At 38.9% G+C, this 25,647-nt stretch overlaps 1 protein-coding gene across 1 annotated transcript; it reads left to right on the forward strand.

The window, feature by feature from the left end:
- plekho2 (pleckstrin homology domain containing, family O member 2) lies at positions 1-25,452 on the forward strand. Its single transcript, XM_042417432.1, has 7 exons — positions 1-609; positions 11,806-11,955; positions 12,279-12,401; positions 18,537-18,641; positions 18,793-18,891; positions 21,982-22,302; positions 22,408-25,452. Exons 1-7 carry the CDS (start codon positions 601-603, stop codon positions 23,758-23,760), a joined length of 2,160 nt encoding a protein of 719 aa, XP_042273366.1. The 5' UTR covers positions 1-600; the 3' UTR covers positions 23,761-25,452.
- Positions 25,453-25,647: the final 195 nt, after the last annotated feature.

Genomic DNA, 25,647 nt, shown 5'->3' on the forward strand with positions numbered 1-25,647 from the left:
GGCTAAAAATAAGTAAAGGCTGTGAAAAGTTCTAGTAAAATTACAACGTGTCGCCCTGAAACACACTTCCTGGTGATTGGTGAAATGTTATTTCCACAGTAATGTTTGGAGGAGAGGAGCACACTGTGACTCTGCGGAGGATGCTGCAGCTGCAACAGATCGCAGCCTGCTGTGTTGCATTTAGTCGATCATCACTGAAAAAAGTCACGTCTCGATGCATGCACAGCAGCTAAACTTGAGTCTATACGTTAGCCCTACGGCTCTGGTGCTGAGTTTGAATTAGGATGCCTCAGATGATGCACACTGACTCAGGCTCCTCCTCGACAGATTGAAGAGAGTAAAGGGACTTAGTTAAACCGGAAACCAAACTTTTTTCTTCGAACTTTTTTTTTTTTCCTCTGAGGCAAAAGAGGAAAAAGAGACGACCCTTGGTGTCATAAAACTACACAGTTCCTTATTCTCCTCAGTGAAGCGTGCTGTTGGAAATGTGTCAGTTGCCGACCATCAGGGGACAAGTAAACAGTTTCTGGCGAGGATAAGGGCGACGTCGAGAGATTTTAGGCTCGTGAGCTCTCACATAACGGATTCTGCTCCTTTATCATGGAAGATGTGAGTAGTCAGTCACACTGTGTGGCGCCTGGTTTTTTATCTACAGTATAAAATAGCAGTTGAGGTATTTCCGTGAAAGTGAATGTTTCAGCAGGCATTCAGTATGTGATGTTATAAACTAACGTTACAGAAGTTTAAGCACTCTGCACGGGCGCGACCAACTTATCAGAGCAAAGTTTGGGCCCATAGAGAAGGTGGCAGTGTGGACTGGAACCCATATTTTCGTGATACTTACAAATATGAGAGAAAGAAGTTAGTGTGTTTTTTTTACAGCGATAACGAGCTGTCTGCTGCAGTCATCTTCACTCGACATTATTTGGCACAAGCACCTGCCCACCTGTCAACGTGTTGCATCAACTTGTTGGTCAGATTCCACAATGTTAGGAGGTCGGTGCTACGAGCTCCGTTTAAAAATCATTCAATTTATTATTTGGCTAAGTGTGGCTGTGAGTGCATAACGTTTAAACGTAGTGTGAGACCTAATATAAGTCATATTAGTGCTCTGGTATGTTCGGCATCATCTGAGCCCACATTTAACACCTATATGAGTCACTATTCCGCGTTGAGTATTATGTCAGTTTCTCTGTAACGGGTGGGAGAGGACACAAATACACAAATTGTCATTCCGCAAATCAAAGATACTTTGGATTTCACCTTTGACGAATTCAAAGCGGTGTCAGAAAAAGTGTTAAGATACGTAACTTAATAACGTTTCATATTTTGATAACATTCAAGGATTTTTTTTTTTGATTTGACGTATGTATGAACGTTGTTCAGAGAGATTATAACTCATCACAAAACAGACTATAGATGCACAGTTTGATTTGTGGCATCTGTTAAAAAGAACTTATTTGATGCTTTAAAACCAGAAAAGGCCTCGTACACAGTCAAAACGTACAGTTATTTAAGACTTGGTGGACTGTAAGCCTTAAGGATTTTGAGGAAGCCAATTTACTAGAAAAAAGGAAGTCATGTAGAGTCATACTACCTACAGCATGTGGGGAAGTTGTTGCGAACATTAAGCCTGCAGTACCCCGCCCAGTGATTGTAACAGATCAAAACTGTTAGGCCTATTTGGTTGCCATATGTTCTATTCTCCAGAATCTCACAATCTGGCAATCAAACCCAGCTTTACTTTTCTTTTTAAAATATTTTTCCTAGTATCACACGTGAGTCACTCTTCAGTCCAGACTATGTAGGCTATAAACCATCAAATAGCTACAACCCACATTTAAACTATTAGTTCCACCATAAACACAGTGAGTTGGCGTAGAATGATGCAAAGTGAGCCAACTGTACCAGACGTCATCAAAATTAAATGTTGCTGGATGGAATATGTTGAGGTATGACTATATATATTAGCCTCTACCATATAGGTAGAGCTTAAGTTATAAATAGAGGCGTAGTGGATGTCAGGAATACACATTAAGCAATACACCAGTCACATGCCCACATTTGTAAGTGATTGATGAGAATTTCTCTTTAAACTGGAACAACGAAACTATGAGGTCACTGTTATTGCATTTATCAGTGTTGTGTATGGGCTTGGAGGATGTTTTTGTGTCAAAATCAGAATTCGAGTAGATGTTTGCGACAGATAGTGACGAGAGTCGAGTCCTGCATCGCATTTGCTTTTCAACTCAGCATCACCCGTCAGCCCTCAGATCAAATGGACACACAGCATTGACATTTTAAACTGTTGACATCATTGTAACATATAATATTGGCAACCTGAGCTTTTTGATTTTCCTGTGGAACGTTCAAATCATAGAAAACAGCTCAGTCTGTTAGAAAAAGTCTCTCTCCCTCTCACTACACTTTGCACATGGTGAATTGACATATATGTAACATCAAATGCAGTACCGGTGATATTTGAATAAAACAGATTTTTAGTGCATTTCCTTTTAACCTAAACCTGAATAATTTACCAGTTTGTGTGGGGATTCCCGGAAAGCGGATGGTTGAGGGCCAAGGGGACTGAAACTGCCTGAAAAGGATCCAGCAGATGAGAGAGAGAGATGTGAGAGTATGTCAGTACTCAACATTGCTGTCTGGAGCAGAGCTACAAAGATTAGTCAATGAATTGATTAGTTGCCAACTATTAAATTAATCACCAATTATTTTGATAATTGATTAATTGTTCTTGAGTATTTTTTTAAAGAAAGGAATGTCCAAAAACTGAATATCTTTTGGTTGTGGACAAAATGAAACGTTTGAGGATGTCATCTTGGGCTGTGGGTGATCAGCATGTTTCACCATTTTCTGACATTTTATGGCCCAAACAACTAATTGATTCATCGAGAAAATAATCAACAGTTTCATCGATAATCAAAATAATCATTAGTTGCAGTCTTAGTCTGGCGTCTGTGAGGCAACATGAATTTTTAAGTCAAACTGAAATTAAAATAGTTTTTTTTTTAAAGAAATCAGTATATACTGTATATCTGTGGTGTTTGTTTGGACTTGGACAAATTACCAAAAAGAAGAGATTTAAGTGTGATGTATTTCTCTTCAGTGATAGTGCCCTCAACAGTAGTGTTCTCCAGGAGGCATGAATTTATGGTTCTGACAGACAGTGTCAGTACTGGTCATTTGATTGGTAGTTTGTAATATTATTTCAATTCCAACGGAACGTGGAGGACGTGACATTGTTAGCCGTAGCATAGTCCCATCTCTGATTTGATGGTCCTTTTGTTTCTCCGTATCATGATTCAAATCACAAAATGGGATACAAAGTTCTGAGGTTACTGGACAACCCATAGCTGTGAAATATGACAGTCTGGTTGTTTGCCATCACCACAGCTGGACCCATGAAAGAGAAACGGCTAACGCTATAGCTAGCCCCCTTCTTTTCTATAACGCAGGATGAACATAACATTGAGTGTGACTCAGCAGGTGTTGAAATGACACAAACAAAAAGTAACATGTAACTAAAGTTAGCAAGCTAGGCTAACTAGCTTACATTTTCTGAGTGAAATACAAACTTTATAGCATGATGGGTCCTCCCTAACGTTAAGTGTTAACCTAGCTTAACCAGCTCTGTGTGGGCTTGTTGAACCAGGTTATACAGGGCTGTGACGCACCAGTCAGTAATTCACCAAATAAGTAATAGTAATTAAATTGAGATGCTGTTTCCACCAAAAATGGTTTCATCTTCTTTTGAAAATGGAAAAAATGTGCACAATAGTTGCAGTGTTATTATAGTTTTTATTTGCTTACACAAAGTATAAGGAGAAATTGAATACTTTAATAATGTTGAAACTATTTTTGTTTGGATAGAGTGCTCTAATATCTAAACTGAACTGACACTAGTGCTCGGAAGTGTTTATAACTGAAAGGTGTGTTAGTATATGAACACTCATTTTTTGGCTGCCTGCCTACTGACAGCTGTTTGGCTTAAATCTTTTAATTTTGTTATGTGGTTTGGCTCTGCTTCACATTCAGCCTTATCTTCTTTATCTTTTGTCCCCAAAACCACTGAGGCCCTTCCACGATTGTCATTTGTCTCAGCTCTGTGAGTCGTCCTTTAATCGCCACCCCACTGACCTACAGTGCGTAGTGTGACGTGTCTGCCTGACCCGTTCAGTGAAGAGGAAACAGACTGCCACATTATGTGTCGGGCAGAAAACAATTAACCCTCTCTCATAATCGTCCTGCTATCCAGGCTGCCACATAATAGATGTGTGTGTGCATCATCTTACTGGGGCACCACTGGCAATTTCTGGGAAAGTGCCTTTTTGAAAAAGTCCTCAACAGAGTCCTCAATAGTGAATGCGTGTGTGTGTGTTCTGGAATTTGTGTCCTTATTGGGGCAAAAAGTCTTCAAAAGATTGAAAGATGCGGAAAATATTCTCCAGGAGGATATTTTCATAACTTCTACTTACTGCTAAAGAATTTAGTTTAGGATTAGGACTTTGATCATAGGCTTTTCTTACTTATGTCCTTAATTCCTCTCCATCTTTCTCACTTTTTTCTCTTCTTAATATCAGTGTTTGTATCTATCCATCGGTTCCTAAACACAATGTTAAGTGTTATTTCTTTCCTTCGTTCTGCAACTTTCCTCCTTCTCTAACAGGAACCCATGAAACTGATTAACATGAATTGATATTTTTATATTGACAGGTGATCAAGTAACTAAGTGGGATGTCAAATGTCCTGCTCATAGTGAGAAACCACAGAGAATTATCACCAGCACTGTAGTTCCCCTCAGCTCTGCAGAGCATTTCAGCCTCTTTCAGATCATTGTTTTGGTTTTACATCCCATAACTTTACTGTTGTGGTTCAGTTTCACAGCTCTCATCAACCTGGTTTCTAGCAGCGGTAGGCAGCTGTTTTCAGGGAAAAAATCTCTGATTCTGATAAACCCACCTTACACTGCCTGCTCAGCACCAAACAGCAGACAGATAAAGTACGCTGGTAACATAGTGGAGCATTCAGCAGCTAAAGAGACATATTTTTCTCTGCAGTTGGTCAAGTCGAAACTAAAGAAAGAGCAAATATTGGACTTAGATTATTCAGGTGGACACAAACATGAATCCAAATGAGTTTTGTGTCTTCTGCATGTGTAAAATATAGGGATGCAACTAATGATTATTTTCATGATCAATCTGCTGATTATTTTCTCAATTGATTAATTGCTTTGTCTGTAAAATGTCCATTAATAGTGAAAAACGTCCTTCATAATTTCCCAAAGTCAAAGATGACATCATCATATATCTTACTTTGTCTGGCCAACAGCCCAAAACCCAACGATAATCAGTTTACTATCCTGTATGACAAAGAAAAACATTAAATCATCACATAAAAACTAAAACAATGATTTGATTATCAAAATAGTTGATTCATTTTCTTTTGATTGACTAATGGATCAATGTTAATCATACATCATGGTTAAGTGTTGACTAACACATTCACTATGTGTCAATGTGGTGTTTATAGCTTGTGCTCATTGACGGCTGCTTACCCAGTTGAAGAGACAATCGACGTGACGTACTCCTAGCAACCTCTACAGCAGCTTCTGTGTCAAAGGGAAGATGAGCAAGGATACTGACTGATTCAGTCTTTATCTAGGAATTTGGGGCTTTTCAGCAGAATCTTCATACTCCACGTTGTTTGGCTGTGACACACAAATAAATTGTGGTGACCAAGGCAAAATACAGGAAGTGAGTCATGATCAGGCATTGCTTTTCCCGATCTTCTCTTGGTGTATTCATTTTGTCTGTTACGAAACTGCTTCTTTATACGCTGGACCTGGTGTTTTGTTCTGCCTGGGGCAGCTATGGAAAGTAGAGCTGAATCAGTTAATCAATGAATCAGTTAGTAAATAGACAGAAACAATTTGGATAATTGATTCATATTTAAGTCATATTTCAAGAAAAAAAATGCCAAATATTCTCTATATATTCTCTATTTATATCTGACACTGACTAATTGTATTCAGTGACACCAGACTATGTAGTGAGACTTTGCAATGACAGAAATAAAATGGGTGTAAATGTGCAACATATGCATAAATGTTCTCACATGGCCATGACAGCATTGTAAAAATAGATTTCCTCCCTGTGCATGAAAAAAAAACACCAGCGCTACCTTCTTGCACCTAACTTGTTAACCCTTTACCACATTGACAATGTTTTCTCACTTCTGTATGTGAAGAAGAGTCCAAGACTTAGTCAGGTCACTTAAGCCCAGAAAATAAGTTAAGATTTAGGATGGAGTCAAATAGATACAGGTATTGTGTTTATTCATGCTTCACCACAGTGAAAGGAAGCTTTGGGGTGTCTGCTGGGTGATGTTGGTTCAGTCAAATGAGTTTTCAGTGGTGTGATGTATAAAGCAGAAACCTTATCATATGCACATTGATAGAGGTTTTGTTCTTTAGTACAACATGTCTGCTCTGTGTTTCTCTGTTGAGCTGCAGTGGAGGGATAGTAACAGAAAGAAGGAATTATGCACTAAAAAGGCTGCAACTTTGGAAGATATCCACTTGATATGACGAACTCAGACAGCTGAAGTTTCAAATTAGCTTCAGATAAACTTTTCAATACATTTTTGCACAAAATGAGGACTGTGGACTTTGTCCCCCAAGCACATTTGAAAGTGATCTGTTAATGTCTAATGTGAACAGGATGAATGATTACAAGAAAAAACTGTTTCAATGTGCATTTGGGCTCCTGACAGTTGTTTAAGAGAGACTGGGAAAAATTATGAACGTACCCTTTAAAAATCACAACGCAATGTTGAGTAATGAATACGCCTGTATCTGTTTCTGATAGGGGTGTAGGAGGGAGAGGGTGTGGACAGTTTTATCATCCCTGTAGTTCTGTCTGGAACACTCTCGTCATTTATTGCAGAACATTTGGCCGTGACAACATTGACAGTAAAGGCACAAAACAGGAAGTGGAATCCCCACAATGGAGTGAAGCATTTTTTAAATTTGAGCATTCTCAAGCCAGAAATTCACATTCAGAACTTTTTTCTTTTGCAGATTTTATAGACTTTTTTTGTGTAGCTTTTGCCAGGCAGATGTTGTAGACATTACTGATTGGCTTCTATTATATATTTTATTTAAAGCCAATAGCAGGCCGTTAATACCAGCAAAACAATATATTGGTCCATCCACACTGTCTTCTCCCAGCTTTAGCAGAAAGGGGTTAGTGGGGGTAAAATGTGCTCCAGTAAGGCTTGTGGTGAGTTCAAGCTGGGCAGGTCAGCGTGAAAATCAATGAATGCCAGATGCTCCCTGACCTAAAACTTCATCAGAAACACATGTCTGCTAAGGTGTGCCTCTTCCACAAAACCCTCTGCTTTTTTTCTCCTTGTCTTTTAAGACCCAGCTTGCAGAGAGATACCGTAGCTTCATTGCGTAATCATTTTATAACTGCTTTAACAAACCCATTTGTCTGTGCATGTTACTTTAATTTGCACAATGGCTGATGACGTTTGGCCTGTTTCAGCGTTCACCACAACACCGCAAGTAAGACAGTTAATAGATCACACAAACGTCTGTGGGCAGTTTTGGGTAAAGCGTATGGTTAGGTCTGTGCTTCAGTGCAGAGTATACTTCCTGTGTGAGTCCAAAATTGGAGCCCCTGAAGCTACTAGTTGATATCACAGTGCAGAGCTATAGTCGTCAGCTGAGCCCTGTGTAATGGAAACCTCTCCCTGCCACTCTGTTGTAAGGGTTTGGTCAGAGCTACACTGTACTGAAGTGTCCCACCTAACCCTAACAATTTTTTTCCATGTGCAACCATGTCAGAATATGACAAGGCCAACTTTATGGCCAAGGGTGAACGTCTGGGCTGCACAGTGAGGCTGCTTTGTCTTTCTGTGGAGAAGTTGCATTATCACATTATTTTGAAGTGGTTTTGTAAAGTACGGTAGCTTTTTTATTTTTGCCCTTCTCGCTTTCTGTCTGGAAAGTCTTCCCTCCCTGCTTGGCTTTCCTCTCTTTGCAGCTGCACTGCTGTTTACCGAGCTGAGACACACTTGCAGTTACAGTGAAAGTGGAAAAACAGTTAGGTGACCTCCCACCTAATCCCAAAAAAGAAAAAAAGATATCCTGTGGAAGTTCCTCCAACAGAAACAAAGGCTGTGAATTTTGCAGACACCTGCACTTAGTATTTTAGTCCCCATGAAAAAGGAGTATCTGGGTTTACACAGAGCTAATGCCATTAGTCTATATACTGTATGTAGTTCCAAGTCTATATTTTGCAGAGGTTGGCAGCTGTTGTCTAGTCAACTTGGATTCATAGCAGGTTACAATAGTTTGCAAAGGTGACTCAGTTCTGGATAAAAATATTAATGTCCACAGAAACTTCTTAAACCACTCCTATGTTAGCCAAAGTGGATAAAATACACAGTAATATTAGTGAGGAGCTAACTAATACTAAAATAGTTATCTTTTCATATTTTGCGATCACAGTTACATTAGTATGCCCACACTAATGTAAATGTGAACCTTGCTTTTGGCCATATTTTGTCAAAAACATTTTTATAATATATATATTTGTAATAAAATGTTTTAAGAATATGGATAGGATACGGATAAGGATGAGCAGAAGTGGGTTGTGTTACCCACCAGGTAAATCTAGCAAGACCAGCTAATGACCAGCTAAGGTTTGAAGCTGGTTCTAGCTTTTTTACAGCAGGGTAGAGAGTGGTTTGGAGAGTTACAGGTATTTTTTATGCATAAGTGACATTGGAAAATATCTTTACAGTTCTCCTTGATAATTCAATGAACTTCCAAAATCAATGTGTTTTTAAAAAAATGAAAATTCAAACCTTCTGTCATAAGGGCATAGCTAGCTTAGCTTGCAGCAACATTAGCTTATGTTGCTTGCTAATATAAGAAGCTATTCATGCTAGTGTAAGCCTAGCATTAGACATATTTTGGCTAAAGTAAAAATGTTCTGAGCATATTGATAATCATAAGTGGAAGTGGATTATGCTAGAGAGTGGCTTGAGATGTTAATGTTTTTCCTGAAAACTGCTAACGTTATATCTGATTATACTGTAAAATGTGTTCACAGATCTTTACAACAGATTAGAGAATTTTTCGTTACTATGTATGGGTAAAATAAGTGCCAAATTCAGTCTGTGGAAATGCATGAAGAATTGTGTTTCTTTTGTGTTTCATGAGAATTTGAACTTTGCTGTCACTAGTGTATTTAGCTTCACGTTTGTTATTTACAAGTACATTAGCTTAGGCTGGTTGCTAACGTACACAGCTAGCCCTTCTAGTGTCAAATGTCAGCCTTGTATTTAGCGATGTTTTGGCAAAAAAAAGTGTCAGAAACAGTACATACAGACAGTGTAGAAGTGGTATAAAGTGGAGGAGTGGTTTTAGAAGTTTGGATGTTTTAATCTCTTTTCCGTAAAGTTGGAATAGTGTAGGCCTAACTGTTGTCAACATTTTCTTTTCATTCCCAAATCACACTGACGTAGTTTCGAAAGTATGTATAGAATGTACTGGTGGAACTTTGTTGCAGTCTGCACATTTTCAATATGAATGTTAAGTGTTTCAGTTCTCTTTATTTTTATTTGATGAATTCTTATAAATTGCACAAGTGGTTGTGTTGCCTTGAAACTGCTGCTGTCATGCTCTGTAGTTTATGCCCTGATATTGCCATTTTTGGGCTGCTTTGTAAACAACAGTGACATGCTATCACTCACTATCCATCTGTGGGGAAAAACAAAACATGAGCAAAGCACAACGGTGATACAGTCTGAGATGAGCACAGAATGTGTCAGAAGCTGCGGGTGTTTTCAGAAAAGAGGGCAGAAATGAAAAGGTCTGATAAAATGAAATATGCTGTTGAGACGATGTCTCAGACCAAGTTCTCTTAACAGTAAACAAGTTTTGCAATTACACCATACTGTAAGCAGAACTTGAGCTTTTCTCGCTTTCTGCACAGCGTCAGTATAGGTGCATTTCCTTAGTCACTTACAGTAGAACATGTAGAATCAGGATAGGTATGAAGAAGCTTTTTTTGTGAATAAAGAGCAACTTCCGCTTAAAATTGAGGAAATGATTGATCACACTTCCCCAGACCACAGGGATACTCATTTTTAAACATGAAAGTATTCAGTTGTTTATTGTATGGGAATAACTTATGAAAACAGGAAGAAGTCATGGTTATTTATAGACTGATTTCCTTCAGATAAGTAATTTAAATTATAATACTTTGTCACACATACTTACTCACCCGTAACATTATTTGTGTAGTGCAACAATTAATGTGACATCAGTCAACACTGTCAGTGTAAAGTGCAACACACACCGCCACATAAAACATCTGTTGTCTTCTATGTAAGCTGCATGGCTGGATAAACAAAATTGCCCACTACCAGGCCCCTGGATAACTATTTTAAGTTATATTGGACTCAGATGGTGTATGTTCCTAGATAAAATTCAGGGGTTCATTAGGGGCCCAACAGCAAATGTTTGCCCTGAGGCGCTCTGACAGGTTCATTTGGCCAGTCGACACACTGATGTCATATTTCCATCATGTTTTCTACATTGTTTTTCACTGTTTGAGCTTTGACTGGCACTCTTAATTACGTCATCTTGTTGTGCCCTCTTCGTCTGCAGTGGTTTAATGGCACCGACTGGAGAATTAGAGCCACCAGGTGTTTATCTTGATGAACCATTTCCTAATATTCACATAACGGTAGTGGGTTCACGTTAATTCACATTCTCTCTGGCCAATATTATGTTATTTTGGTTCAACTTTGAAAGGAAACCTGGCTAAAGTCTGTAATAAAAATAAATGCCTTTTAGCTGTTAATGAATTTGGAATACTGTATTTCCTCAAATAAAAGATGGTAGTCAGTTAAAAGCCGGATCTCTGATAATGTCCGGGGGTGTTGACAACATGAACAAATAAAGGCCGGCCTCAAAACAGGCCGGGGAAAAAACAACTGTGGATAAACTCCTGGTGCCTGTTACATAATGTGTGCATGCCTGTTAAGCATAAATAGTAGTTACCTGGATGTAAGTCCAGTTCTTTGAGTACATGTGTAGCCCTCTAGCTGACTGTCAAAGAGAAGGGAGGGGGACCTAGGAGACACAGTATAATTTAAATACGGGGATAACAGCACATATTTTAATAATAATGATGGCAGCGACACTACGTGAGCATGGATAACCAGGGTAACCAGGGTAACTTGGCTAAGCCGGCAAGCACACATCCATAAGCATGCTACCTGCATGCTACAGCTAAGTGTTGCACTGCCAAAACGATCTGGGTGGAACTCAAGCACTACAATTATTGTTCTGCACGTTGGAGTAAGTGGATTACCTGTAATGCAGTAACAAACATTTAACAGAACTAACAGAAGCAGATCGAGAAAAAAAAGAAGGCTTCGTACTAAAATATGAGCAAATATACTTATAAACAGAGGGGATTAGAAATAAAGGCCTCTCTCTAAGCCTGCTACCAAAAAAGGCCTTGTACCCTCTGCAGCTGAGGTAAATAAAGGCCACTATTTGAGGGAATACGGTATACATAATAAAAAAGCACAGATTTCATAATATGCTGGTATCAAACTTTGAGTACCTTGCGTCTTTTCTCGTACAGGCACACTGTGCAGTACCAATTAGTAACAATGGCGAAGTGAAAGTGATAACACACAGTCTGCTTGCACTCTGACATGTGTTTTAAAGTGTGATTTCCTTCCTCTGTATTATTGCAGGGTGCGAAAGAGGACCCAGCCCAGTGTAAAGTGCCAAAGTTTCTGGGTAAGGCTGGCTGGGTGAAGAAGGCCCCCCCTAGGCTGTTGGCGAGCTATAAGGACCGCTACATCCATGTGGAGAAGACAGAAATTGTGGTATATGAAAATGAGGTACAACATTTCTGCTGTTAATCATGTCCTCCTACAAATTCGGCACTCATTAATTTGCAGTGTCGGCTGTTGTAATGTTATTTCCTATTGTGGTTTCAAAAATCAGAGAGAGCTCTACAGAGAGATAATAGTCACAGAATTGTTTCAGAATAAATAACTATCAGACTGTGACTACATAGACACTACAGCTCTGATCAGTAGGTTATCGGTTTTGCTCTCCTTGTGGGATTTGTTGATGTTAATAAAAAGCTAAATGATGTCAGCTTTATTCTTTAATTGGAATTACAAATTAACAGATAATGTAACTGTTCTTTGTGTTGCAGGACCTGCAGAAATGCTTAGAGAGGTTTAACCTGGAAAACTATGATAAATGTCATGAACTGAAGAGCCCCTTCAGTAAGAAACACAGACTGATACTGATTCGATCACCCAAGTCTGGAAATAAGGTGAGCTGAGAGATGTTTTTGGTCAAAGGGGAACTTTGTGTAAATGTAAAGTGCAACATGATAAAGGTTTGGAAAAAATTGACGACTCCTGTCAGGGTGAAAATATGTGTTTAGCAAGTAGAGGATGAGGGTAAGCAGAGCTAGCCAAACACTGACTGAAGGTGTGCAGAGGATTTAAATCAGGCTGGTGAAAGCTGATTGGAGTGTGAAGCTCATAGAGAAATCACTGCAATGCCACTGCAACAAAAAGTGTGACTAAAGGTTCTTTAGAAATTTAGCGGGATTTATCTACCCTTTTTGTGATGCTAATGCTAGCATGGGGTAACATATACTCACAAAAATTGTCTTCTGCTGTTTTTGTCCTACCCTTTAGTAAATAAAAAAACCCACAGAGAATTATCACCCAGCTCTGCAGTTCCCCTTAGCTCTGGGGTTTGGTGTCAGCACATTTATCCTTGTTTTGGTTTTATAACCTGTAACTTAACTATTTTGGTTCAGTCTCCCAGCTCTCATCAACCTCATTTCCCACCACAGCAGCAGGCAGTTGTTTTCAGTGAAAAAGCTTTGATAAACACACTGTACACTAACTGCCCAGCACCAGACAGCAGCCAGACACAGTTAGCACCTTGCTGGTGAACATAGTAGAGCATTTAACAGCTTAAGTACCAGATATTTTCTCAAGAGTTGGTGGAGACCAAAACAGAGCTAAAAGAGTAGATGTCAGACATTCATCAAGTGGCCAGAAACATGACTCTAAATGAATGCTAATGTTAATCTGTGTCTGCTGGATGTATAAATAAGCAATAGTGTGTTAACATGTTCACCATATTGACTTTATGAGGTGACAATATGTCAATGTTGTATTTACCTTTAAGCAAGACTACGTACTTCTGAAAAGGAAATAACACATTCCTAATCTTTCAAATAAAAATTTGACTTAACAAGCAAACACTTGAAGCCCCATGCGGCAGTGAACGGGGTCCAAGCACAAAGGGCAGTGTTCCACTTAGTATGACCTTCAGAGGAATTTCAAAACATGCCACATGCATAAATTGTCACATGGTTGGCAAGTTTAATTGGCCACATATGGATTCAAACCCTGGACCTTTGGAGCTCCAGAGAAGGTGACTCACTGACAGCACCCCTGAGTCATGGCTTTCCACAGCCCTTCTCACAAGTTGAGGCAATGACATCATACATGCAAAACTGGAGTATTTTTGTCTGGTTAAATGCTTACTACAGTCAAAATGTTGGTGAGAAAATTCTGAAAAAAATTCTCCTGGTTTTGGGTGTATTATCAAATATTTTAGTGAAATTTAAAAAAAAAAATTGATGAAATAGAAAATGTTGTGCATACAGTACAAATTACAGCAAGACATTGAATATCACTGCCAACTCACCATTCAATCAATCTGAACACCATTTGAAAGACAATTTTATTTTTCTGAGTAGTGGGTGAGATTTCCAACCTATCTGCCAAGTTTGGGAGCTGTAGCTATTACGGTTTGTGAGACCCAGATACCTTTAGGGCACAATAATGATAATAATAATAATAATCCTAACAGATACAATAGGGTTCTAGCAGCTTCTCTGCTTGGACCCTTAAATATAGTCGCAAGCGGCAATGAACAGGGTCCAAGCACAAAGGGCAGTCTTTGCCAAATTGATGTGCCAAATTTGATGCTGATTGCTCAACATTTTTAGGAGGAATAGTGCAAAAACAGATTTGGACAAAATTGTAAATGGTGGAAAATATATCTAGGTGCAAATGGGCGTGGCTTATGTGGATACATTTGTCTGCACCCAAAGAATCCAGGAAAAGAGTTGTTTGTGAGACTTAGGGTTCAGAAGTTATAGGCCAAAAGTTCATTGTTACAGTGCCACTATCTGGCTAATCAGTATATTTTTTGTCTCAGTAGTGGGTGAGATTTCCAACCTATCTGCCAAGTTTGAGAACTGTAGCTCTTATGGTTTCTGAGACTGAGATACTTTTAGGGCACAAGAATAAGAATAATAATAATCTTAACAGATACAATAGCTGCTTGGACCCCTAATAAAACACTCTTTTACTCAATTAACTACACTCAGGGGTTTTCCTGTTACAGTAGTACTTTGTATGTTTATGCTTATGGTAGCTAATTGTTGCAAGCTTTACATAGATTGCATCAGTTTTTTTTTTATTCCAAAGGTTACATAAGCTTGCTTAAAAGGATGTGTGGTATTTAGTAATCTTTATCTGCAGATCTCTGCCATCATTCAGATGTCTGCTCTTACAGCAGCCATCTGCTGTAGGTTAGCACATCAGTCTTGTCATAATTTAGATTGTGGACATATGGACATACTGAAATATGAGATGGCTGGTCTGTTTTCTCAGTACTTCTCACTATAACACCTTCAGCACAGTTTCAGTCATGCTGTGAGCTGTTGTAAGTGGGGCTGACTTCCTCATTGTGGTTAGCATTAATATTTTTGCACTGGCTCTAACAAATGAAGTGAATATTTCCTAAATAAAAAGGATTTACCCAGGTTAAGTAATAAGCACAAATGTTTTTTTCAGTAACACCCTCATACAACAGCTACTGCAGGAAAGCCTGCCACAGTTTTACCTGCTGGCAGCTCCACTAGAGCTGTTGGGAGTTAAGTGCCTTGCACAAGGGCATCTTAACACATTTCAAGACCTATATTTAACCTGCTAGAGTGAACTCTCAAGTTATACCACAAGCCTTTCCTACCTTCACACCCCTTCTATTCCCACGCAGTGTTGCAGTACTGATGACATTTGCTAAAGGGATTAGATGATAGAATACTCTTTGGTATCAATACCAGTAGTTATTAAACCTCAACAGCTTTGTATTAAGATTTGGTACAGTATGGAAAAGCATCAAATATCAAGAGTTGTCTTTGGATGCTTGGACACATTTGTTGGCTTTTTTGCTTATTCTGTGATCACATTTTTCCTGATTATATCAGAAAAAACATGACCATTGCACATTGTATGTGCAATTCTACAATGTGGTCAGGTGTATTCCAGAGAGCGGGTTTAGTGGTTTAGTGAACACTCTCAGTTGAGGGAAACTCTGAGTTTTCAGTTCCAGAAAGAGAAGTAACTTAAACTCTGAACATAACCTGTACACTGGCAGGTTTTCTTCAACAAACCCTGAGTTTCTCTCTCTCTCCTCTTACCGAGCCAGACGCACTGTTTCATTTCCTCATTCATTCAGTCCGTATCAAAGTGTGCATCAAAGCACATTAATTAGCGGAGGTTTACTGTCTGTCAGAATCAAAATCCTGGTTAGTGTAGTTTAATTAACTGGTTTGTTACTCAAGGAATGTCCAAAGTTACTGCTTTTAAGTGCTATCAGTTGTTTCTTTGAACAGCGTTTTTTTTTCTCATATTGAAATACTGCACAGCGTGAGCTCAGAATAAAACCTCTGCATGTCTTGTTTTGTGAGTGGAGGTTCTTTTTATATATATATATATATATATATATATACACTGTGACTCTGTGCACAAGACAGCTGTCAGTTTGTTACAGCAGCTCTTGCACTGAAATGTTTATTGCACATAATGTGTAATCTCAGTTTAAATTTTCAAAGTCGGTATGAAGCTTTAAACATGTGGGATCGATGAATAATTATCTCTGTCACTCATGATGTGATTGTTCGCACTGATGGAACATCATTCCTATAATATTGGAGATTATATGTTAATTTTTCTGACTGAGCAGGATTGTGATGCAGAATGTAGTTTTAAAGTGATTTTTTTTTAACTATGGTGCATAATCTGAATGTGTTTTAACAGCATTTCAGTGACAATGTTTAAATTTTTTTAGCTTAAATAAAGTCACTAAATGCTGTTGAGCTGAGATACAAACCGATGTCTAAAAATGTAAAATCTATTGCATTTTAACCTTGACACCTTTTCAAGTGCGAATCATCAAACACATTATTACTGGATCAGACTGTTAGCTTACAGTCATGTTTCTATGTCTTTGATCTATATATTTTTTATATCTGTAATTATATTTTTCATTTTGTCCCAGTCAGATTAAAGCTGAACAAATATATTTAAAATGTAATGTAGCTACAGCCTGATACAGTCAGATTCCACTTTATTATTATTAAGGAAATGTAATTCTGGTGAAAATGAATTAATAGACAACACTGAATAAAACTGTATTGTGTTAACTTATTGACAGTTTTCCTCACTGACTCAGGCTCTTTCTTTTAAGTTTAATGTGTACAGTCTGCATACACATACATTCATATCCCTACATCCACTGGATTAAAATAGAGGCTCTGCCTTTTATTTACTTGTTGCCATGGTGAATCATAGTATCAGAGCTCCATTGATGATGACTTTTTTCATTCATCATGCACATGCTTAACTCAGAGTTGATTGAACTGATTCTGATCAGCTGTTCTGGAACCAAAAACTCTGAGTTTCCCATCTCAGGGTTCATCAGCTCAGAGTTAGGGTTAGACTCAGAGTTTGTTAAACCTGCTTTCTGGAATAGATCCCAGCTCAGTTGTGTGTGTGTGTGTGTGTGAGTGAGTGGGAGGTATACATACTTTTTCATAAACATACAGCATTGCACATCACATATTAATCTTCCCCCAGTCTGCAGTGACCAGGCTGAGAAATGAGTCAAACACCAGTGTGCACAAATGTCACTGAGTCTGCAACCTTCAGTGTCTTGCACTCTGTCTAGACACACTGGTGTTTTTACTGATTAGAAAAACTACAAAGTTCAGGTACTCTCTGGTTTTGGCTAAAGAACCTGAAATGTGTTTTTGATACATAGTGACAGCATGATATAAAGGTGAGATAATACTGATAGAGATACCAATAACCCTAATAAAGACATTAATAAAAGGCCATACAAATTTGGTAGTCACTGAGATGACGTGTATGTAAGTGTTTGATCCTCCACACGCAGCATGTGCAGTCTTAATGAATCAGTGGAGAATTTTTTTTTGGCCTTCATATTGTTTTTATTGGCAGCCTTATGAAAGCTGAGGCTAAACCAAGTGTTTTATGTATGCCTTTCCTTTGTAACCTACTGAATAAAGGGAAGTAATTATGAAAAAATGGGAAATGTAGCGACAAATGATTATTTTGCAAGAGAGCACGAGATACCATCATTTAGCGTTTAAAACAATCCGCTATTTGTTAAACTCTGAGCTCCTGAATCTGTTGGTAGTTTCTACTCTATTGTGGTTGTTGAGTGTGAATGAAGTGAGTGGGCCTGACCAGGATGTGAAGAGCTACTTGGCTGCCTCTTGGTTTCTCCGGGGTAACCCTGTTCAGCTCTGTCCCTGCATGGCTGAATGATGCAAAAAAGACAAAAAGATTTTCTTTAAGCAGCACTGCAGCAGCAGCAGTGTGTCCCACAACCAACCATTTGTGGCTGCTTTACCCCAGTTCAGATACTCAGAAATGTTTAGTTTGAAGACGCAGAATGTTAGAGAGGGAAAATTAGTGTTGTTGTAGTTTTAATTAGTAATATTACATAAAGTACAGTGTTAAAGGCCCTTATAGGAGAATACATAGAAGACTTTACTGAAATACCAGGAAAAGTTTCTTCAGATTCTGTCGTTTTTCTTACTGTGACATGACAATATGTCTTCTGTAAAAAAGGTTACTGGAGAAATGTTTTCAGTGGCTTACTGCACATTGAATAAGACTGTATTTTCAGTTTCTGTTCATTTCAGTCCATCAGTAGCTTGTTTTCAGCCATGCTGGCAGCATTGCTCTAGGGATGGCAGTGTCAGTCAGTTGGTTGGCCACTGTGGCCCAAATTGACTCAACAACTGCTGGATGGATTGCCATGAAACTTTGTACAGACACTCAGGGTCCCCAGAGAATGAGCCCTGATCACTTTGGTGATCCACTGACTTTAGCTCTAGTGCCACCATGAGGTTGACATTTTTGGCAATTAGTTCAACTAAATGCCATAACAATGGATTGTCTTTTTAAGAAAACCCAAAACATTTAAAAGAAATGGGTGTAAAAAAGAGTGCTTGGTTTGGTAAAATCATAGGATTGGATCATGAGATTAACCTATTTTAAAATAAGTAGTATGTATTTAGGACTTAATAACAAGTTATTTCTCTGCTTTATGTAACTAACAGGTCCATGATGTGAAGTTCCAAGCTCAGACTGCAGAGGAGAAGGAGGCTTGGATTAAAGCCGTGAGTGATGGCATCAATCGAGCAAAGAACAAAATCTTTGATGAGGTACTGTAAACATCAGTGTTACTCACGCAGAATCATGGGTATCTTCATTTCAGCCAGTGACATCTTTATTTAGTATTATACATGCTTAACTTTTAAAAGCTTCAAATGGACTCAGTGAAAAGGTGAATGAATGAGCTCAATGTTTTCACAGGTGAAGGTTGATGAAAGCAGTAATTTAGAGCATGTTACTCGAACAAGGCCCAAAGGGAACCGTAACCGCCGGCCGCCGACCAGGATACACATGAAAGAGGTTTGTGTGTGTGTGCATGTGAGAATCCATTCATCTGTGTGTAAGTTACTTTGTGGTTAGCTTTAGCCCTAAAAGTTCTATTGAGGTCTAGATTTGAATCTCAACTCTGTTGAGTTTTCTTGGTCATCCCATGTTTGGATGGGTTTCTTATTGGTTCACACAGTAGGTGTGACTGTGACTGTGTGCAACCCCTCTCTACTCACTTATTGTAAGTCATTCTTGATAAGAGTGTCTGTTAAATGACTAAACTTAAATAAATCATTCCTGTTGATGATTTCAGAATTTCAAAGCTCAAGATGCCTTAAATTCTCAAATAGTTGCTGGGGCCTTTATTTACCTGAACTACAGAGAAAACCAGGCCTTTATTTGAAAGAGGCTTTTATTAGAGACAGGCCTTTATGCCACTACAGTATACATATCTGCTCTGTACTTGTCCTGTGTTCTCCTTTTAGAAAAAATCAGAAACCAAAAGGGAGAAATTTCTATTTTCTATATTTTTTGCCCCCTAGTTTTGATTTGACAGAATACCGTTAGTTATTAGTTATCCATCTACATAGATGGAAAACTTGTTTGCATACAGCAAATCAAATCTTGCATAAAGCCATAATGTCAATGTCATCTTCCATCATGCTAGAGCAGACGGTCACACTAAGCCTGACAGCATCCTGCTACACAACACAAGCAACAACCCACATTAGCTTTCCTGCTAAAGTCTCCCTCTTATCTAACTTACAACATTAACACACGTCTTTTGCTGCACCTTAGCTTGTTGAACAAGCCACCAAACAAACATTCACTGGGGAAAAGTGCACTGCTGACATCAGTTTGCACTCTTGATAGCTAATTAGCTGCTCAGCTGCAGCACATTGAACAGCATGTTAGCATACCTGCAAATACTTGCTGTTAGATGCTGGTGTGGTCCTTACTCTTTAACGCTCCTGCTAACAACACACTGTCTGCCCACCATACCATACCATGCCTACCATACACTAGAAGACTTTGAAAAGATGTGTAGAAGACTTAAGACAATGTGTCATAAGTCACTGAGTTCTTAGTCACAGACTTTAAGATTTTGCAAAGCTTGGGGATCTTGCAGGGTCACTGTTTGCAACACTACAACTAGATTCCTTTTGAAATTATTTCCCATCCTGCTCCTGGTGGAAATTTACGAGAAGAAAAACTGTTGAACAATGGAGCAGAAACAGAAGTCGTTTTTGGCCACAGCTGCCCTTGTGTGTGCAGTGGTTTGTTCTGAAAAACCAGCCATAAAATAAAATGTAAATTCATTCATTCATTCATTCATACACGCAGACACTACACGCTGATTGTTCCTGTTCCGTTCTCATTTAAAAACCTTTTTTTTTACAAATAAAATTTTGGGGGGCTTAATATTTCTTGGATCATATCAGCTCACATTTCAAAAGGTGTTGTCCTGAACTTGAAAAAAAATCTTAAATTTCCAGGTTTTTCAGGATGCATGGGAAAACAAGGTATTTTTACAACTTAAAAACATTACACAGTTTATACAGCTGCTCACAGAAACCACTTTCAACCATTAACTATCTGGACACAGCACTTTCAGCTACTAGATGTTGGAGTATTTCTGTTTGGAAACCCTGCAAACTGCATGAAATACTGTAGAAACAGCAGCAGCCCGGATAATTATACAAAGGCAGAAAATCACAGGTTTCACTCCTCCAACTTGCCTAGAAATCATGTGTGAAAAACTAGTAAATACACTGCGGACACACAGCTACTGACAGAAAGAAGAGGTCATATTATACAGAGAAAACTTTTTCTGGGAGAATAAATGTTAATGTGACTTATAAAAAGGGGCAACGAGAATGCTGAGCTTTCAAGTTTCATCAGGAGCCATTAATAAAACCATCAAGCACATCATGTTAGGAAAGTACTTTAAAAATACGCACACAAAGAGCAACCATTTACTACATACTACTGTTAGAAACTGAGTACAATCATCCACCGTCAGTAATCAATCACACATTATTAGGCTGTAAACCATTAATCAAACCAATAACTTACAGCAGTCCAGTAAATTCAGCATCAATATTTTTGTACAAACTTTACATCTTGGATTTTGTTGCCTCAACTCGCTACCAGCCTCTGTTGGTTAGCTGTGCTATTTTAGTGGGAGAAAATTGTGGGAATGAGAGGTGAACCGTTGCAAAAATTACGATTTCTCACTAAAATGTGTGCTGGTTGGTGGGTCAGATAAACGCCAAATTAAACACAGACTCATAACACTGTTAATTCACCGTCTATCATGTGTGTATGGGATGGCATTTGAGTTTGATTTGAGTTTTTTCAGCCATAACAATAACTACTCGGTTTGCTGCTTCCTGTTTGGTGCTGGAGAGAGAGCACCTGTTGCTTGTTGACAATGTTCACGTCATTGAACTTCACTATTTGCATGAGCCAAGACTTAAGACCGGAGGGAGGCTACAGCACAAGTTTGTTTACTTTGTCTATCGCTGACACTGCCAGCTGCTGTCAGTCAAACAATTTAATTATTAAAAAAAACACATTGACATTTGACTGCAAAGAGGGAAGACTAAATGTTACTTCAGAAGTATTAATCAGAAGTATTTTTGTTTTTCACTACTTAATTCCAGTTGCTTCTACAAGGCCATTTTTAGTCACTGTGAGGCTATGAATAATGAAACTTGGCACATCCATTATACTTTTCCTTCCTGATAGGCTTTTAATGTGAAATATCTTAACAGTGTTGAGTTATATTGACATTAGCTGAACAGTGAACGAAAAAACTGCAATGTAGAAACGACTGAAATGAATTAATGAATGAAAACAGTATTTCTGTTAAAAAGAGAAACTCAGAACAGCAGAATGGTTAGTATGACTGGATTATGTTGTTAAAATGATGGAATTAGTGTTGTGGAAACATTATCCTGTGTTTACTATGTTAGACATTATAGTGTAGTTAATTCCAAGCCCCGTCAGTAATTGTTTTACCTTGGCCTTTATTAGTAACCAGCCATGTTTGTATAACAGCTTTTACTGAAAATTTATAGTGTACCAGATTTTAATTCTATTAAATGTCTTGCCCTCTAGGTAGCTGATGTGTCATCTGATGGTATCCTGCGTTTGGATCTTGATCTTGAGGATGCCACAATGCCTAATGGGACCCATAAGGCCACTGTTGATGGCACTGAGACCCCCAAAGAGGCCAAAAAAGTACTCATGCCTCCGTCCAATGCCAGGGAAGTTGCAGACAAACATGTGGAACCAAGTGCTGAGGAGGAGGCTCAGACTGAGTCAGAGGTCAGTCCACAGAAAAAGGTCATCAAACCTCCCATGCCTCCTATCAAAGAGGCTAAACCCGTTTCAACACCTGAGGAGGAACCTGAGAAGGACAATAGCTCAGAGAAGAAGGTCTGTATAATACTGTATATGCCTTATCATAAAAGGCAGGAATATTTGTTTATGTCTTTCTGTTTGGATAACATGGCATATAAAACATGATTTCATGTTTTTAAGGTTCTGAAGCCGCCTATGCCCCCATGTAAAGAAGCCAAGCCCTGTGCGTCTCCTGTTGAAGAGGCTACAGAAGGGGCTAAAACTGAGAAGATGTCTGAAAAGAGTCCTGAAGCCAAGAAGAAGACAGAGCCACCACCAACCCCTCCCAACAAGCCCATGAGCAATTCCACAAATGATCCTGAAGAGGCCTCGCAGTCCAGGCCAAACTCCCACCCTCCTACCCCTCCATCCAAGGGGAAGAAACCCTCCCTTCCTACTGTGGAGCCAAACCAGGAGGTTCAAGTCACAACCGATGAGAATAAGGAGAAGGAAGGAGACAATAAGAAGGAGACGACTGTAACACCTATGGAAATAGATGAACCTCTACCCAGTGTCAGAGATGATAAAACTCCAAGCACAGAAGAACAGGTTTGTGAAGAAGAATCAGGGGAAACAATAAGCAGTGGCATAAACAAGGCATCCAACAATGAGCCACAAATGCCTGTTTCACTTATATCAGTGTCCACAGAGCTGCCTAGAAAGAGCCCTCTAACCCCCAAGAAAAAGCCCTCAGAATTGCATGAACCCAACACGCACACAGAAGACAACACAACTGGAACTCATGAAGGAGAAGACCCTACTTCATGTCTGCAAACAGCCTCAGATACCTCTCTCCAAGCAGAAGAGGCACTACCTAAGAGTGAAGTCCCCACAGTGGTGGTCTCTCTGAATGACCCTGTGGCAGACAGCCTCAGTCTGAGTCCACTGCTCTCCCATTTGCCTGGGGAGAAGAAAAAGAAGGCAGAGGAGAAATCTGTAGATAGCGGCCAGCACTCAGACGACGACAGTGAAGGCTCTGGGAGTGAAGACACACTGGCGGCTTCCACAGCTGCATTGAGAGGAAGCCACGCTGGTTTGGATGTGTTGGATGCCAGCGAGGAGGAGATTAGTTTAAAGCCAGCACAAGTTGCACCCAAGCCTGAAGTTAGACCAAAGGTCTCTCCCTTTCGGCACTCAGAGCCCATTACTCCTCTCAAACCCTCAATTAAAGCCAAGTCGGCCTCCATTGGAGATCTGCTGTCTAACTCTTCAGTCAGTACTCAGGTGGGACAGCATACCAGAACTGTTGCTGGAAGTGACGGAGCACCTGGTGATGACGTCATGAAACTTGAGACTGAGGTGGCTCTGGAGATGAAAAACACGAGTGAGCTCCTGAGCAAAGTGTCCGAGTCCCAGGAGAGAGCAGGTGGGGAGGACATGCCGGAGGATCTGCTGGCCAAGGCCATGGAGAAGTTGAAGATGGCTGATCATGTCCTCAAGGAGGTCAAGAAACTGACACTTGCAAAGAACTCAAACAACAGGAATAGCTGGTGAATGTCAGTCACAGCAGATTGACTGAAAATTGATCGTTTGTTAAACCCCTCCACTGAACAGCGATTGTCTAATCATAGCTTAGCAATTGTAACTAGGCACAGCAGGCCTGTCAAGCTTTGGATTTCTCCACAGGGGGTGCATGAGGCTGTGGTACGTAAATGTGATACTCTGTATACAGAGTTTGGATGGTCAAATATTTTTTTAGCTTTTCCAAAATCAAAGGCAAAAATTCAAAACTAAATGAAAGTGGGTGTTTATCTGCTCCAATGTAAGCTGCAGCTGTTAGCACGTCTGGCTAACTAGCATACGACCTGCAGTAGTAACCAAGCAGAGTGACATTAATTTGTGGGGTTACAGGTTACAAAAAAAGCTACCTTCACAACTAGTACATAACTATCTATTATTTACCCACTGTGTGGAAGGTGGTTCTGTATGCTACTAGACTTTAGGGTAACATTAGCCACTCTGTCCTGATCTTACTTTGATTGGGTAAATTTACGCTCCAGCAACTTTACCTGAGATTGCATCGCTTTTGCTGAACACACTGGTTAGTCCTCATCCTAAAAGCCTATCTAGCTAGGTAGCTACAGCTGATAAAATCTGTCATCAAAAGTTATCATTTCAGCTGCAAAATTGACGGTTCCTGGCTAGAAATTTAAAGCTGCATTTGTCTACCTCTGCCTGAAATCAAAGACCCACTGTTTCAAAAAATAATGAAGAATATTGAGTGGTATATCTGCCACAGACATAATTGTAAATGGCATTATGTCCTGTGTGAGAACTAAAAAGCTTGACAGGTGTAGCAATGATAAGTAAGGAGCACAGGACTTCGCAAATAGTCAATTGATGGACTGAGGCACAATGACAGAGGTCTCTCATTTTTGAAGGTTATGCAGCATGTGCAACTGTTCGCTCATAATTAACTAAGTGCAATTATTTTTAGTTTAACTTTCTTGCAGCTGAAGGTCATGCTTAATGTTCTACTGTGTGTTGTTTTTTTTGTTTTGTTTTCTGAAATATCAGACATTTTCAAGAATAATAACTTTTAAGCTAATTTGAGAATTAATAATATAATGACCAAGCAATACTAAAAGTGTTAATACCAAATTACAGAGCTGTTTTAATAGTTTACTTAACTTCATAGTTCTTAGAGGATTTTTTCTCCTATTTTCAGATAGCATGTTTTTGCTGGCATGGTTTATATGAGGGAATTCATACTGTACATATTTAATATTTTTACTGTTAATTGTTGATAAGGAAAATGTACCAACATAGCTCAGGACTTTTCTGAAATGAATCTTTTCAGACTAATCATGTGATTCAAGCAAATGTTATTATCCTTTGATACAAGGATTACAGTTTTGTTATTAATTAAAAAGTCTGAATGATATTGTACATAGCACGGAACAAAGTCATCTTAGCTGTCCTCTTAGCTCTCACTAAACCCTTTTACAAGGATTTGATTACAAATCAGTTTTATTAAGAGATACATGCTCTGAATCATGAATTCTGAACAATTTGTCATTTTTACAGGGGGTGCTTTGTGAAAAGATTGATGATGGTTCTAAAGAATATTTTCAAAATGCCATGCAAATTAGAGTTTGTAAGATTTTCTAACATTAGGTATCATTTTGTACTTATTGATCAAATTTGCTATTGCCCAAATAAACAAAGGGAAACTGTCTGCCTATGTTTAATGTTCAATGTCTTTTGTGTGGTAGTACCTCTGTATAAAGCATCTCAAAGATTTATTAACATTAACATACTTAGTTGTTTTTTCAGACCTGGCTGAAACCTGCCCACTTTATTTCAGCTTGCCCACTATAACTTCATTTGATTCATTTTAGTGCTGAAATAATTAGTTAATTAATTACTCGACAGAAAATG

Source organism: Thunnus maccoyii, chromosome 1, assembly GCF_910596095.1.
Source record: "Thunnus maccoyii chromosome 1, fThuMac1.1, whole genome shotgun sequence".
In the NCBI taxonomy this organism is placed as follows: domain Eukaryota; kingdom Metazoa; phylum Chordata; class Actinopteri; order Scombriformes; family Scombridae; genus Thunnus; species Thunnus maccoyii.